This window comes from Melospiza melodia, chromosome 1 (assembly GCF_035770615.1).
Source record: "Melospiza melodia melodia isolate bMelMel2 chromosome 1, bMelMel2.pri, whole genome shotgun sequence".
Lineage (NCBI taxonomy): Eukaryota > Metazoa > Chordata > Aves > Passeriformes > Passerellidae > Melospiza > Melospiza melodia.
The window spans coordinates 36,534,296-36,550,756 of record NC_086194.1 but is presented as its reverse complement, the minus strand read 5'-3'; the positions used below and the strand labels follow the sequence as shown (position 1 = coordinate 36,550,756).

The 16,461-nt window shown below is 35.9% G+C and overlaps 1 protein-coding gene across 8 annotated transcripts in view; it reads left to right on the top strand.

The window, feature by feature from the left end:
• Positions 1 to 16,461, top strand: part of TBC1D5 (TBC1 domain family member 5) — a 317,794-nt gene that overhangs the window by 242,697 nt on the left and 58,636 nt on the right. For all 8 annotated transcript variants that reach the window (XM_063154185.1, XM_063154177.1, XM_063154169.1 and 5 more), the window contains 2 exons: positions 813 to 919; positions 15,739 to 15,824. In XM_063154185.1, coding sequence (XP_063010255.1) covers positions 813 to 919; positions 15,739 to 15,824 — 193 coding nt within the window. The remainder of the gene's footprint in view (positions 1 to 812; positions 920 to 15,738; positions 15,825 to 16,461) is intronic.

Here is a 16,461-nt window from a genome sequence, read left to right as displayed (position 1 = left end):
AAAACAGAAGATGACAACAAGCAAAAAGCCATAGAGTATGCTTACATAGATTCAGATAGAACCAAACAGCTTAGAACAAAATTATAAAGTTTAGCAAAGCATGCTGAAAATTTTATGAATAAGTGAAAAAAATCTAAGCAAATTAATAGTGTACTATACTATTTAGTATTTATGAAATTAAAATCTAGTCTTTTCCCTTTTTCCTGAATATTTTGTGAAGTTTCTGATTTAAAAGAAAACAAGGAGTTGTTGAATAATTTTATGTATGCATAGGTATCTGAGTATGTGTATTTATGTAAATATGTATTTAAGAACAACATAAAAGATATTTCAGCAAAAACTAATCAGAGTGGGACAAACTTATCATAAAGCCATGAATGCAAAATATTACATTTAAATTTAGATATCTGTGGAGGAGCATCTGAAAAGTTTATGTCCATTTGCAGCACTAGATCTTCAAGCTGATGGTGTTGTCCTGAGCTGCACTGACAGGGGCAGGCTTTTGGGGGCACAGCTACAGAGGTCTGAATTGAGGCATCTGAAATCTGGAGCTAACACAAGTGTCAATGACATAAGATCATAATTTTAGAACTCTTCTTAATTACACTAAACCAAGTGTAGGCACAAGGCTTGATTATATCTCTCTCCTTTTACTCTGAACACTTTTTGAGTTCTAAGACACCATGTGGGAAAAGACAGCCAAATCTGAACTGCAATGAATTTACTGGAAAAAGTGCTGTTTTGGAATACCAAAGTAAGACAGTAATATTTTTTTTTCTCTCTCTCTCTCTCTATTTTCATTTTAATTCTAGTGATTTCAAGTAACTATCAGACCTGTTTGGGACTTCTGATGCATTATCCACCTATTGGAGATGTTCACTCCCTTATCCTAAGAGCACTTTTTCTCCGAGATCCAAAGGTGAGATACCTGTTAATACAGGAAATAATAAATCACTGTAAGTAAATGTTCTAAATGCTATGAAGTTAATAACAACCTACATTTTGGAAACTAAATGATAGTTTCAAGTTTCTTCTCACCTGACAAAAGAGCTGAAGGAAAGAGTTGGAAACAGAGTAGAAACAAGTCCCTTTACTCCTTAAAGGACACTTTGCTAAAGTTATGCAGGAGCTTTGGTAAGTGCTGGTGTGCTCTTTAGAATAACTTTGCTTGGTATTCTGCACAGACGTGTTTCGGGATAAAGTACACTTTTCAGGGAAACAGTAATGTTACTATTTAAAACCTAGTAAGCTGTATAGAAAGCATCATGCAATTTCATCTGAAAGACCTTTTTCATGGGATTTCTGGGATTAATCACTGTTAATCCTTAAAGCACTACCCCTGACCAATATATAATGGTTATGTGATGGTTTTTGATTAAAAACAATAGTTTGATGTTACAGGCTGTAAAGATTCACATGTATAAAATGTATAAATTCATAAATTCATGCCACATATTATTAGCATGCACTTTCTGATGTACTCATCTATTGAAAAAAGAAAGAAATCCTCTTCCTGTTTTAGAATGGCATGTGTATATGTGTGGGTATAGTATACAGGAGACACTCACTGTATAGTGGATAAAGTGCTTGAGATTCAGCTGAATGCAGTAATCTGTGCTTACTCAGATCTCTGGCAGATAGCAGAATTGTGCTGCTGGTTTTGAACTGTCTTTGTACATGTCCCATTAGTAGGTTGCCAGTATAAAGTCTGATTTCCCTCATCTTCTTGATGCACAACGTCTTTGAAAGCAAAAAATTCATCACTTCTGCACTCTGACTGCCTTCTGCAAAATTTCATTCAGTACCAGTGTTTACACTTTTATGGATTAAGAAAAAAATTGTCTCTTTGTTTTTCTATATCAGTTTTTTGCAGAAATCTGCATCCTTATAACTGTTTTTTTTTCATTCCTCTCAAGCACAAAGATTTCTTTCATGATGAGAAGTAAAGTGTATCATCTTTTCAGTGTGTAAGAAAGTTTCTAACGTTAGATCTCAGGAATCTTTCTTAAGATTTTGGCAGCAGCCTGTGAAATCAAACTGCCCAGCAATTTTTTATGTACTTTCATTCCAAAACAAGATAGAAATATTTTTTAGAAGAAAGATGCAAAGGGAGGAAAATTTTGCTCAGGTGTCCATCTGAATTCAATATGTAATCTGTCATTTATTGAAGAGATATGTTAAACAATAAAGTGATTACTTATGATTCAGCTGTCCTCTGAAACATGCTAGGCAGCATACAAGATATGCTATCAGCTGAAGGGGACAAAAATTAACCACCAGCTTCCCACAAAGAGGCTTAATCACTATTCCACTCCTTATGCTCTTGTTTCCAAGAGAGAGAAGCTGTCAGGCTCATAAGGCCTTGATGTCCTATTAATTAATATTTTCAGGTGGGCCTTGAACACCTTTCAGATAAATACGAGATGTATTTCTGTAGTTCTTTGTCCAGGTGAATCAGTATTTGAAACTCGTTGATGCTAAGAGTGGTAGTTTCTTTGTCAATTTAAATATGATAAAATGCAATTGTTCCTCATTTCCGAGCTCTACTTTTTTGCTTGGGAAATACTCTGAATGTTGAGAAGGTCTGATTTCCAGAAAATGAAGAGCCTACGGGACTTGCAGCCACCCTTAATTTTACACTGGGTCTTTATGTTGAGGCTTCATAAAAAGATCAAGACTTCTTACAGTAAGGAAATAAAACCATTCTAAAGGATCCTTCTGAAACTAAAAAATCACTCCTGGTCTGAGAAATAAATGTATTTTCAAAGCTATTACTCGAATATCTGTTTCTTACCTTTTCCTAGGTGTGACTTAAGGTTTCACTTAGGTGTCTGTAAGCATATATTTTTTCAGTCTCTTTTTTCCATATATCTGAAATGGAAGTCTTGCTGTTCTTTAAGACCTATGCACAAACATTTCCAAGTCTGTCCATATTTTTCATGAAAAGGAATGAAAGGGAAGACTCAATAAGGCAACATGGGTGCTGGAGAAGTCTAAAGTCAGTGCACAGATTATATTTGAAAATAAGTGGGAAAATCATGAAACTTTTTTTTTTTTTTTTGCTAGTTGTATAGATATAATTCAGTTTGCCCTTATTCCCTGTGCAGATAAAAGCAGGTTGGAAGAAATGACAAAGGTTTTAGTCTGTACTGCAACTTGTAAGTGGCGATTAACAAATTCAGTGTTTAATTATTTTTCTTCCTTCTTTGATGTTTTCCTGTGCATTTCTCCATCACAAGCTAATAGGTTTCTAATAGAAAGTTACATTTGGTTCAGTGCAATTTTATCTCTCCTTATCCAGGGCTGAGTTTTTCTGCGTGGCATTTCTTCCAAGATTTTGCTTGGGTTTTAATATGTGAAATCAGAGAACTCTTCTCTGGGAGACTATTGCATGGTCCAGTGGCTTATTTCATTATTTGTTGAACATACCAAGAATGTTTAGTGTTGTTCCAAATATCTCAGAGAGGCTTGCTTTCTGCTCCTTGAAGCTTTAAATCTCAACTGGACAAGAAATGCCATTTAGAAGTCATGGAATTCCAAACAGGAATCTACCACTTGCAGGTTTGCTAATATATATGTTGTCTTCCATATTATTTTTACAGCTAGGAAAATACCAAGTCATCTTACAGAGGGGAGGTTGTGGGGTATTTGGACTAAGAAAGGTTGGAGGTAGGTGGATAAAACTGAAAGGTTCTTAAGGAACAATCTTCTCATAAGTGGTGAAGTTGTAATCAGGTGTTAAACCTGATACAGCTTTTCCATCTGTAACTTCCAATTCTGGAGATAACCTGGGTTTGTATATCTAAATAAATCTATAAATTTTTCACTTCCTTTGCTCTGACATAACAGGTGTTTTCTTCTTACTTTTTGTCATGTAGTCTCTATCAGAAGAGATAAACTTAGGGTTGATGAACCTGTCCCATTTTGTTTCCCTCTTTTCACTGCAGTCATCACCAGGAGAGCAACCTAAATGTCAGAAGCAAGATGTACTTAAAAGGTGGGGGGCATTTTTTTCCTAAAGATGGACAAGTGCAGTTTCCTGACCTTTTGTGAAATCAAGCCTTACCAGAAGCCATAGCATTATCCAGTATTAACAATAATATGAAAAGTAATTAGTATTTGCCATTAATCTAATGCTTGCAGCAGCTCTCCTGTTCACTTTGGGAACCCCAGTTGGCAGCTGAGATGAGAGAACATTTTAGACAACACATCTCTGATATTTTTCAGTGCCACAGAAGAGAAATATACATCTATAATAGTTGAAAACAAGTTAATGCACCTGTCTCTGAGGGGGGGCCTGAGAGATACTAATTTTACAGGCATGAGTATGGATCAATGCAGAATAATTGAATTTCAACCTTTTCTGCATTTGGCTAGCTCCACTTCTTAGGAAAATGTGGAATGAAAAGCTCAAATCAGTGTTGTTGTCTGTGCATAGGGTGATAAAGTTAACCTGCTTAGCAGAGTATTTGTTTCACACTTCTAATCTTTGAACAGATAATTGCCTCAATTATTTATATTAAAGGAACTTCTACGCATTTACAATCTTTCTGAATATAAAAGTAGAGCTTCTTATGGAAGAATGGGCTATTAAAATTGTGTATATGTGAAATGAAAAAATAAGGGAAGGTTCTTTTATGTATATCCAAAAACATTTACTGAAGGTATGTGTCTGCATATTTAATACACCACGAGTGGCTCATTTTCTTCAGTTTTTTCCTTTATCAAAACCATTGAGCACTGTTAATTTTCACAGCAAAGGCAGCAAAATTAAGAAGTAGAGATATGGAGATAGGGCATTGGAAAAATATAAAGTGATTAAAAAACATAGTTCTAACTAGAGTTGTTCAAATAAAAAAAAAAATTAAAAAACCCAATTAGAAACAAAAGTCATAGAAAATGTGAACATATTGTGTTCCTTAAATAACCAGATGTTCTTTCCTTCCTGAAGGCAGCCAGGGCTAGGAATAAAAGGTTTAAAACTATTGTTTTAAGTTAACTGTGAATTTTGAAAATCTGTTTTCACCCTTTAGCAAATAAAATTCTAATACAGCAACATAAGCAAAGTAATTTTCATCTTTGGGTGTTCTTGTTTGTATGTTGTTCAATGTTGAAGTGTTAACCTTATCACAGTGACTTATCAGAAAACTAAATCACTACATAGAATATTACAGTTTTGCACTACACACCAGAAACCTGACAACTGTCCTTTGTCTGAAAGCTTACTGCATTTGTTCTTAATTTTTATGTAAAGAAAGTTTGCTTTCAGATATTTTAGCATGGTGAGTTGTCCCATTCATTGAGCAAGCTAGTTAGGAGCTTTATTCAGTGGAGAGATCTTTTTATCATAAGCTACCAATTAAAAACAAAAAAAAAACCCCAAAAACTAATGTGCTTCGTTGATGGAAATTAATTTGTTACTTATGCTAATAATATTATAGCTACTGCTGCTGATATTTTCTCAACATTGTATTTCAGCTATTTACTCACATTGAAAGTAGCTATATATTAATATTAAATTCTAGCTAAATCCATGGAGGAGAATACATGACATTTCAAAGAAGTCGTATTAGTTCGTCGTGACTGAAATTGCAGATACTGCCAGAAAACTTAAACAATAAAATATGGTCATGATCACTCATATAAAAATCTGCATTCTAGCTTTTAACACTGTTCTCTGTCTAAGCAATGAATAACAAGGGGAAAACACATTGCTGAAATTTTGAACCAAACTCTTTGTACATTTATTTTCAGCTGAATTTTCTTCTTAAGTAGCTGCCACCATCTCATAGTTTTCTCCAAGCTGGTTTCATGTGCCTGAAAGGCTGTTGAGTTTCACTTTCTTCTCCCTCAGATAAATTCTTTTCTATACACTCATTAACTGAGGTGCCGCTGCAGAGCTGCAACTGTCCTTTGAACGCTGCCGTTATGTCAGTATTGTTGTTTTGCCGTTTGTGGCAGGAGAAAAGCAGGTTTGGGGTTGTTTTGTTTGTTTGTTAGCATTGTGTGTGCAATCTGGCATTAATTACCTCTCTTTAATGACCAGATTGCAGCCAATCAGAAGTTGGGATCTGGCGCTGCTCCGGCATTAGCAGCTCATTAATTTGTACCTCCACGCAGAGGTACTGCTGGGGCGCGGGTCCACTGCGTTACAGGGGGACCAGCAAGGGGGAGGGAGGCTCTCAGCAAACATTTCTGCTGGCTAGTTTTGATCATGGAGAATGTGACTGATATTTCAGGAGCAATAATACATTGAGGGGGGGTTCAGGTGCGTGAGGCGTAAGTTATCAGGAAGCTGGGATAATGGATATGCCAGTGCAGCATGAGCTGCCTGTACTTTAGGTAAGGAGAGTTCCCTGGCTGAGTGAGGTCACCTGTACTTTAAAGGGGAGTCACCTCTACATGAGATATTATTGATAAAGGAAGTTAGGTTTTCCAGAAAAGCTAACTACACATCTCTTCATCTGGAAGAAAAGGACTTAGGAAAAACAAAAAAGAAATGCATTTACTTTCAGTGATTCACAGAGAACTTCTAATTGCCTTAATTTCAGTTTAAGTTAAAGATATTGGATATGCAGTTCAAGATGAATTTTTATGGGAATAATGTGGCACCATTCTCAACTTGACCTCTGCTTTTATAACCACATTCAATTCTTTGTACTGTACTCAAGCATTTTGGTGTTCTAACATTCCCATTTGCAAATACAGTGAGGTTAGATGTAATCTAAACACCTCACTTTAAACAAATCAATGTTTTTTCTGTAACTGCGTGCTAAGTTTTTTAATGGTGGCCATGATATTTACTTACTCTTTGTTTATGTTCATGTTCTTAAAATGAGAAACTTATATTTTCCAATTAAATAGTCTATGCTTTAAGAGTTATTGATTTAAATATTCAGTTATTGTGTTTCATTAATAGAATAAGGTATGACAGGCGGCTAAGAGTTTAATGATGAATTACTTGGAATAACCATGTTGCCATAGTACCACATAAAAATAGTAAGTGTACCATGAATTAAAAATCCGCTTCATTTTTGTACATTTGTTTCAACACCTTCTTTCCCAGTGCACCTATGCATTTCAGAATACAAAAAGGCTACATGGTCAATACTTGTGATACAACAGCTTTGTTATCTCTCTCAAAGTTCATTGCAATCTCTTCACTGGTACATTAACCATTTAATCAACCCACCATAAAATAGTCATCCTCAACATACCCTGTATGTCACAAGCAGTATTTTCAGGGAAAAAAAACTTGGAAAGTGCTTGATTAGTCATCTAGGCGAGACTTTCCAAATGAGAAACCTTTTGATGTCCTTCTCATTCTGCAGCACCATATGCAAGACAGCAGTCATCACTCAAAGGAGAGACTGATCTCTTGGATTGCCAATGGCAACGCAGTTCCCAAGTGTTGCACACACAGGCCAGTTGTGTGGGTAAGAACTCACAAACACTGTATCCATCTAAGCTGAGCAACCACTGCATTTAAATTAATGGGAATGCAGTGGGAAATAATATGGAATAAAGCAAAGCTTCCAGAACAGTGGCACCTCCCATAGTTCAAGCCATGCCGCAGGTAAGGTGGCGCAGAAGCAAAGGACTTGTCCCAGTTCTGTGTGGGGCCAAGCAAGATGGGGCTGCAGTCCCCTGCTGGTAGCAAGAGCAGAACCCAGCGTTGTCCTCACTGCCCATCTTGTGTGTGGCTGCTGATTTCTGGGAGGGTCGGGAGGTGCAGAGTCTTTCAGAGGAAATGGCTAAAGGTGAGTTTCTACTTTTGGCTAACATTTGACAGCAAGTGTCCAAGACAAAGTGGACCAGAAAGTTCTCTTTGGAAGACAGAATTTTTAAACTGTTCCTTCTGTTTGAGCAGGTTGACATCCTCGGTAGCAAAGTAAAGACAATTCTGATTGTACTTGCTGCTAAAACAAGAAGCTGAAGCATTTTAAGTTCTTAATTACTTTAGCTACCAATAAAACTTATTGTTTGTGATTTTCTTGGGGCTGTTTCTTTCAGCTGATAGTTTTACTTCTATTTAAAATGTCATTTAAAGCTACTGACCCTCTCCTAAAAATGTTATAATGTTAATTATAAAATTACACTTATAAAATGTATTTAACAGTGTTAGAGTGAGGTGATCATGGTTCTTCTTATGTGAACCTGAAAATTAAATCAATCATTTCTAGTTTGCAAGGGAGTTTATCAAAAAGAAGCATTTAAAACACTTAAAGCACTTTGATTCTACCTAATCAAAAGTTCTCCATGTCATAATTTATTTACTAAAATTTGCAAAACACAAACTGTGAGCTATATAAAAGTTGATTCATAACTTTTCAATAATATATGAAAGATTAACTACTGAATCATATCCAATCTATTATGATGGAATTTGAGTTCAGACTCTTCTGATAGAAATGTAGATATACTGCTTGTGTACCTATGTATTTTATAGTAGATATTAGTGTATCAATTGTAATGAAGGTTATTTGAGTACTTTGTATTGGGAAGAGCTTCTCTGAAAGAGCAAAATACTGTCAAGATAGAACTGGGAATGGTATTTTTTATCCTTTGCTATAACTTTTTATGGAAAATTAGGTTTGGAGATCTTATGTCTTTTGTCCTTTGTCTTTTTAAGGAGCAGTAGTGATGAAAATGGCTCTCTAGGATAATTCCTCATGATTGGAATCCCAAATGAAAGGAGTTGCTCGTCCCACAGCGCCAGGCCCTTAGCTTCTCTCTGTATTTCACAAGAAAAGACTTGGATGTCATATTCCTTTTGGTGTGGTGTGTGCATGGGGCTCTGTGAATGAGCTTTTTTCACTCCCCTGGGGACCTTTTTCAAGTGGTTTATGTAGCAGATTACACGCAGAACGTGAATTATTCTGTTTCTTCTCCTTGTAGTGAAAATAACCAAATAGCACCTTAAAATGTTCTTGTTTTTCCCTGATATGTGAGATTTGTGTACAAGCTTGTATGTGGAGAAGATGTAATGCTGTAAGTGTGCTTACAAGGGGTGTATAAGTATAAGCTTTGGATAACTGCATTACTCACAAAGCCATCAGTGAGTTATGCAGGTTGTCCAAAACGAGTGCCAATAAAACCATAATGTGGTAGCTTTTCTGTACATAAAGATGTCGTATTTTAAATCTCATAATTTGGAGCATTCCAGGGTTTGAAGCGAGGCTTGCTGTGTGTTCCTTTCAAAAGCCTGGAGCTTTCCTCCACAATGTTGTAAAACTCCTGTTCCTAACTGTGCGAGGCTGCAAGATGCCAGAGCATAAATCTGTCACAGGGTAGAGCTGAACACTGTCAGATTTATACCTTACTATTTAGTTAATTTACTTCTTAAAACCAAGGGTTCAGCTGAAAAATAGGCAACTAAATTAAGAGGCAGATTTAAAAGGTACTTAAGCGATTCTGTTGATGCAAGATGGGGATTTTACGCAGGTTATGAACTTGAACATTGGCAGGTCAGAGTCTTTTTGTCTGGAATATCAATAAAAGCTGATTTGGTAGGATTTGATCTACCTGTTAAAACGCAATATGCTGTAATACTAAATTAAATATAAATAAAAATAAAAAAAGACTTCCCAAGCAGTTAGGACAAGAAGCCAAAATACACAACTAGAAATTTCTTTCAGTCAAGTCACTGAAGCATTTTTAAATCTCACTTGTCATTTTTTTTCAGTTCTTCATCTCTTGTCATAGAATGCCCATGTGAGAGAAAGCATGCGTGTATGAAGTTAAAAACAGACCATAACGCACAGTATTTAAAATATCTTCCTGGTGTCTGAAATTTCTAGTTGCCAGGGGAATGGAGGGTTGTCACGTAACAAAACTGGAGATAATTTATTTCAGCCTAATCAGAGTTCAGGGGTCTTCCATTCTTGACCCAGTTAACTGAATTTTCTTTCCTTTTCCATTTTTTTCTGGAAAATTTAGTTGCTTGGGGGGACAAAAACCCCTCCTTAATTTTCTTTTGAAACAATTAAATGTGATCATTCTTCATGCTCTTATTGCATTGTAAATAACAAGGTCCATGATTGAGACCCTTAGCATCTTGTGAAAAATGTAAACAGGAAGCATTATTCCCAGTTTGAGGAATATGGCATTCCTTTGCCAACACCAATATTAGTGCATGGATCTCCTGACTCCTGTGATTAAAGGAAGTTCTTTATTAGTTCTGTGCAGTGCACCCTTCATGTTGTGCTGCTTTAATACGCAGGGTTGATGGACTATCAATCTATGTTTTAGATGGTATTTTGCTCTTGGCCTTGAACCACTTTTGAATTGGCAACAGTACCTTATATCTAATTATACAGTACCTTATTATCTAATGTCTCGCTGGGTGTTTTCATTCTAATAACTCAGTGGTTCATAGGTGGATAAAGTACCTTTCGTGCCCCAGCCGGTTGCTTGCTGCAGAAGGTATAATAAGGGAAGAGGAGAATTAGCAGGTGAAAAGAAATGTATGTTTGTTTGTTTGGGGAATAGGTTTTTTTTTGCTTTGGGTGCTTTGGAGTTTGGGGTGTTTTGGTTGTTTACTATACAAAATACAGTGATAGGTTTCTGTAATGTTAAGCCTTTGCTTATACTGTGTGTGTTCATGTGGGGAGGAGACAGCTGCCTAAACATCTCTCAAAATAAAAAGAGGAAAGGTGAAATCCTCTCTCCAGTTATTAGATAATAATTAGTAAATACTTCACATTAATTATTAGTGCCTGATGGAAAAGCTGCTGCTGAAAAGAACAAACTGTATCCTTTATCCATCTCAGCTGCTCTATTTCAGCTCTGTTTCCAGTCAAAATTTTTGTCAAGTTTATGTGATCTTTAATGAAAAAAGTAGCATAGATGATCTAGCAGGAGAAGGTCAACCTTTCCTGACCTTTCAGTCCTATTTGAATTTAGGATCATATGATCCTCCAACTTGAGAAACAAATAAAAAGGAAAAAATAGAATTTTAATACAGAAATTTCTTAGGTTCTGCAAGAATTATGAAGAAATCCAGTATTGCCATGTCAGCTGACAAAGGGAAAAAGGAGAAAATTCACTCCCTAAAAGTAATTGTTTAAATAAGTAGAACAATGTTCCATCATGATCCGTCTCTTTGCGTATGTTTGGTTCAGTCTGGGTTTTGATTTAGGCTTAAAATCTTAGTAGTTTAGGGGAAAAAACAATAAATGTTTGGCAGCATTTGGAAAATATATTGGAAAAAATTAGTTTTAAAACATTCCATTTGACATTAGTGAGATGATTATTTTGATCAACCTATTGTGCCTGGATGTAGAATTCACTGCTGCTATTTTGTTTGTTTTTTCTCTGTTGCATTGAGGTTATCTAGTTTCAGATACAATCTATTAAGTGGAGTATTTTTTTAGTAGCTGAGGTTTTCCCACCTGTCTACCCTAAAACACCTGCAACATATGTTTGTGTAACCCTGCAATGCTCTGTGGTTTGGGCCTTGAGAAATTCCCCCAGAGCCTTTTGCTTATAAACAGCTGAGCAATTCATTTCTCTGATGACAAGTGTTTTTCCCTTGGCATTGAGGCAATAGCATGCTTGCTAAAATACATCTCATTTTTCCTTAGATATATTGAAAATCTTTTTCCATTCTTGCCTCTTATTCCAAACCTTCAGATTTTGTGTAAAATTGTGTTTGGTTTTTTTTTCCCCTCGTTGATAAAACTAAAAAGGGAGAAAATACAATACCTCAACAAAGAGAAGTGTTATCAAGATTCCTCCACTTGCACCTGCATGTAAACTTTTAACCCTGCTGTGTATTCAGGGGGTGAGATACCAGGTGCATTGTAGAACAGCCTGTGACTTGTGTCACACACGAACACACTTCGCTATATCCTGTCTGTTCCGTGGGTAACGTGATGCAATTTGTCTCCAGAGGCCAGGGAGGAAAAGGCCAGGGAAGAAAAGGGTTTTACTTGAGAATTTGAGCAGCATGTGGAGCAGGATCCTTAGCCGGTGGGAGCTGCTTTTCCACAGTTTGTGCAGGTTTGGGGGATTGGCTGCATTCAGGGTGATTCTGAGCCCTGGCCTAGGAAAAGTGCAGCTGTGGGTATAACTTAGCTCAGCCCTGTGGCCCTGGAAGAGGATAAAGGCAAACAGAAAGTCCCCAGGAACCTCCTGGCAGCCGTGGGAATTGGAGTGAGTTAGTCTGGGGCTGGCTGGGAATAGACAGGAGGACAGGAAGAGGACTTCAGCAGGCAAATGAGCCGGGACAGAGGGATGGATCTTTTAGGCAAGGAAAGGCTCAGAAGTAGGAGTGCTTCAGAGATACCTGAAACATTTTCAGGCTTTTTTCCCCTTTTGACTGGGGCTAATACATTTTGAAGAGACAAAGTCCAAAATCGCATCTATTTCTATGTGTTTTTCATACATATGTGTGAATATATGAATATGTGAATTTCATACACTGTCCTTTCAAAAACATAAATTGAGCATTTTCTAGTGATTGAAACTATGTTCACTCTAAAAAGACATTAAGGTTAAAAGAATTATAAATCCAGCAGACTACTCCTACAAAATGGGTGTGGGAAAAAGGGTGGTGGGGGTGGTGGTGTTCTAGTATTGTATTTCTGCTCTCTCTTTCCTTACTAGGGGAAAGCCATATATGTGTGAATCTGTACAGTGCCCTCAGCCCTCATACAATTTCTTGGAGGGATTCAACAAACTGTACATTTGAAGGATTAATTTCACTGTCATTTTCACATTTTCCTTTTAATTAAAAAATTATTTTGAGTTAGTAACAAAATAATGCACATAAACTGAAAAAGAAAAGGAATAACTTTACATATTTAAGTAATGAAAAATACAAATTGGATCTTTCTAAATTGCACTTTGTAGGAAAAAACTGATTGCTGTGAATATTTTAGGCAACAGAGGTATGTTTTTTGTAAATAAATCTAGTCCTTAGTTCTGATACATAGGTTTTAATTTAGGGGACAGCTCAAACTGAATGCTTAGAGAAGGGGAATCCTTAAAATTCTTAAGGAACAAGCATCTTAATTGTGTAGGCTTTCAGTTCTGCATTTTACATTTAACTTACCAAAATAGTTGAAAAGAATACAAAACTTAAAGGACAACCACAGTGACATAAAGATCATAATCTTCAAAACAATGTATTTTTTACTGTCTGAATTTCAGTTTTCAGAAGTATGTACATTTTCTGTGGTGATACTTCACAGATATTTGTCTGCTAACATATGTATCAGGTTGAATATTGAAAATTTTGAAATATATTGAAAATATAAAATATTTTATTATTCAATATAAAAAATATTGAATTTTTTTGAGATGCTATCTCAGTGATGCTACAAAAGAAGTCACAGTAGTAACCCTTGCATTTACTATATTGCATTTCTAATGTTTTTTCAAAGAGAGTTTTTTTTCACTGTATGTAATAGTACTTTAAACTGCTTCTTCCTTTGATACCTTTAAACCTCACAGGAATTTAAATAGGCTCCTGTGAAAGTAATGCTTGAGCCTCATTCATGTGTTTGAGCTAGATGTTATTCCTATTAATGGCTTTAAGTGCTTAGATAGTAGATGAGCTTTTCATGTCTTCAATTGCTTGCCATTTCTGCATAAATATGTTTTAAGATACTGTTCCAAATGATCTTTTCCTCTTTTTTTTTGGTTTTGGGTTTTATTTCATTCAGAAGCAATGTGTAATAATCTTTTTTATTATTTATTGGGTGGTGAAAAAGAAATTTCAATCTTTCTTCTAACTATCAATATATACCAAGTTACTGGAAGCAAATTGCAGATCTGGCTAACACCTGGTAACTTGTACTTTACAAAAAGCTGTCTTATGGCTTAGAAGTGCCCATTATTTTATCCATCTCTTACTCTTCAACCTTACCCTTCAACATATGTAAAGAAAGAAGTCACTTAATTCATAGGAGAAAAGTTACACTGTTTGATTACTCAGACAGAAGTCACAGAGCCATCAGTTATCCTCATCACGTCAGTTTGGATTTGATTATCATAGAAATGTATTGAATTACCAAACTAGAGCAATAGTAACTAAAGCTGATTCATTGTTATTGCTGTCAGTTGATGAGGACTGACTTTCAAGCTCTATGAATTGGTAGAGTTATTCAAACATTGTTTTTATAACAGGAGATGAAAAATGTAGAACAGCCATTACAGTGTGGGTGGTAGGATAGATGAGAATTTTTTTAATGCTTGTCTAATAGCTTTTAGTTGCTTCATTTTTTAATGAACATTACAAACATATATGTTTAAAATGTTTATTGTGTTTCCAAAGAAAGAAAATGAGACATTTCATACAAGATTAAGTCTAACTGCAGGAAACAGTCTGGAAATTCCCACCCTTAAATATGCTTCCAGAAATCATCCTGGCCTTTGGTATCTACCAGTTCTATAAATTTTCTTCCCTCCTTTTATGCTCTTGCAACGTTTTGGTCTTTAAAGTTCAAGTCCTGTGGCCTCCTCCAGAAAAAAGATTTTCAAGGAAGCAGGGCTATCTGTAGGTATGTGGAAAATGAGAGGATAAGACTGTAGATACTCCAGTCTGTAATGAAATCTGAAGAGCAAATATACCATGTGAAACTGAAGGACCTGAAGACTGACTCTGTCAAAAATATAATGTACTCTCACCTGTGAACAATGGTTTTGGAAAAGTCAATGCATGGTTCACTAAAACTGTATTTACTAATAGCAGGATTTAAGAAGGCCGATCAGAATATAAGGCAACAGCCAGAAAATAATTAAACCTTTGTAGCAAGTACTTACAAAGTATTTAGATCTCTTTCATACAAATCTGATCACTATGCAGAAATTTTTACCACTTTACCATTTTCTCTTGCACTAGAAATTATTTAAGCCATTTCTCATTTATATATATATTTTTAAAGGGCCTTTCTGTACCGCTCTCTTATTTCATTTCCATCTGCATGCAATTTTTTTTTTCCTTCAAAATATTTGCTTTTCCCTCCAAATAGTGTCCTTCAGGATGCATGCCATCAATCATGATACTTTATGCATATATTGCAGTCTATGCTTAATGTTCAATGGATTCTTAGATCCCAAAAGGATGATTTCGGGACTACTGAATGCAGCATATTCCATGAAAGAGTTTCATTGTGTCAGAAGTGGACAATAACAAGTGGATTCTGGTTTCAGTATTAATTATTTACACTTTATTATAGGACAACAGTTCTTTATTCATGGCCTCAGTTTTCAGTAGGGTGAAATTTGGAGAGGAAAAATAGGCTCTGTGTGCCATCTAGTGGGATTGTTCAGGCTGTCTCACTAAAATTAATTCTTTGCTTAATAGAGATACTGCTAGGGATGTATTCAGTTCAAAATAATTGCTATAGTTTCTCCATACTATTACCATTTTTTTTAAAAGCATAGCACTTTAGCTTGGAGGTAGTCAAATTCTATACCTGATCTGCAGGAAGAAATCATATCAGTATGTGTTCTTATGCAAGAATTACTGATTTATTTAGGAATGTTATCACTACAGCAGACTCTTCCATGTGGAAGAGTACTGATTTCTGTGAGCATGGAATGGACTTACAGGTAGAATTTGGTTTGAGTCTTCACTTTAATGTAAATGACATTATTGCCTTGAAAAACCAAGATCCCAGGAAAAGAAACTTGTTCTGTAAGTTTCTAATCCTCTTTAATGAACATATTTCATGTCTTGGCTTAAAATCTCCCAGAAATTTACAATGAAGTACTTTTTTTACTTTTTAGCGAAATCCAAGACCGGTGACTCACCAGTTCCAACAAAATTTAGATTATTACAAAGCACGTGGAGCAGACTTGATGAACAAAACCCGGTAAGCTATTTCTAAATATATGTTCTCCAAACTAAGACCTTACATTAAAAAAAAATGTTTCAGAAGTCACGTTTATACTAAACAGGAATTACATAAGCAGTATTAGAAGCGTTTATTTCAAATCTTTCCCTTGACTATTATTACAGGAAAAAATTGATGCTTTTACGTGTAGTGTTGCAGTCACTCGCTGGCATCATTTTAAGGGAGGACACTATTACACAATGACATGTATCCTAAAAACGGGGTAAAACATTGCCAGTGTGACTTCTGTAGCTGAAGTAATTCTGATAATGCACCTAATTATAATCTGGAGTATCCATGTACCAGAAGCTAAGTTAAGTTGAATGAATGTAAATCCAGTTTGAAGTAATTTTTACAAAACTTTACCTCTCGTCTTTTAGAAGTGGTTTGTATCAATAACGCCAAAATTCCTCGTCAAGGCCATATTATCTGGGTGGCCAGAAGGTGGGTGCCGTGGCAGGTGACTGCTGGTGGCTGCAGGTCAGTCCAGCACAAGAGATAATGCTTCAAAATTGCCACAGTCACAGGCAGTTTCTTGGGCTGCACGTGGCCCCAGCCGCTCACTCTGCCTGCTGATTCATAGGAACTTGCCGGCTTTGGGACTTTTGCATCGCTG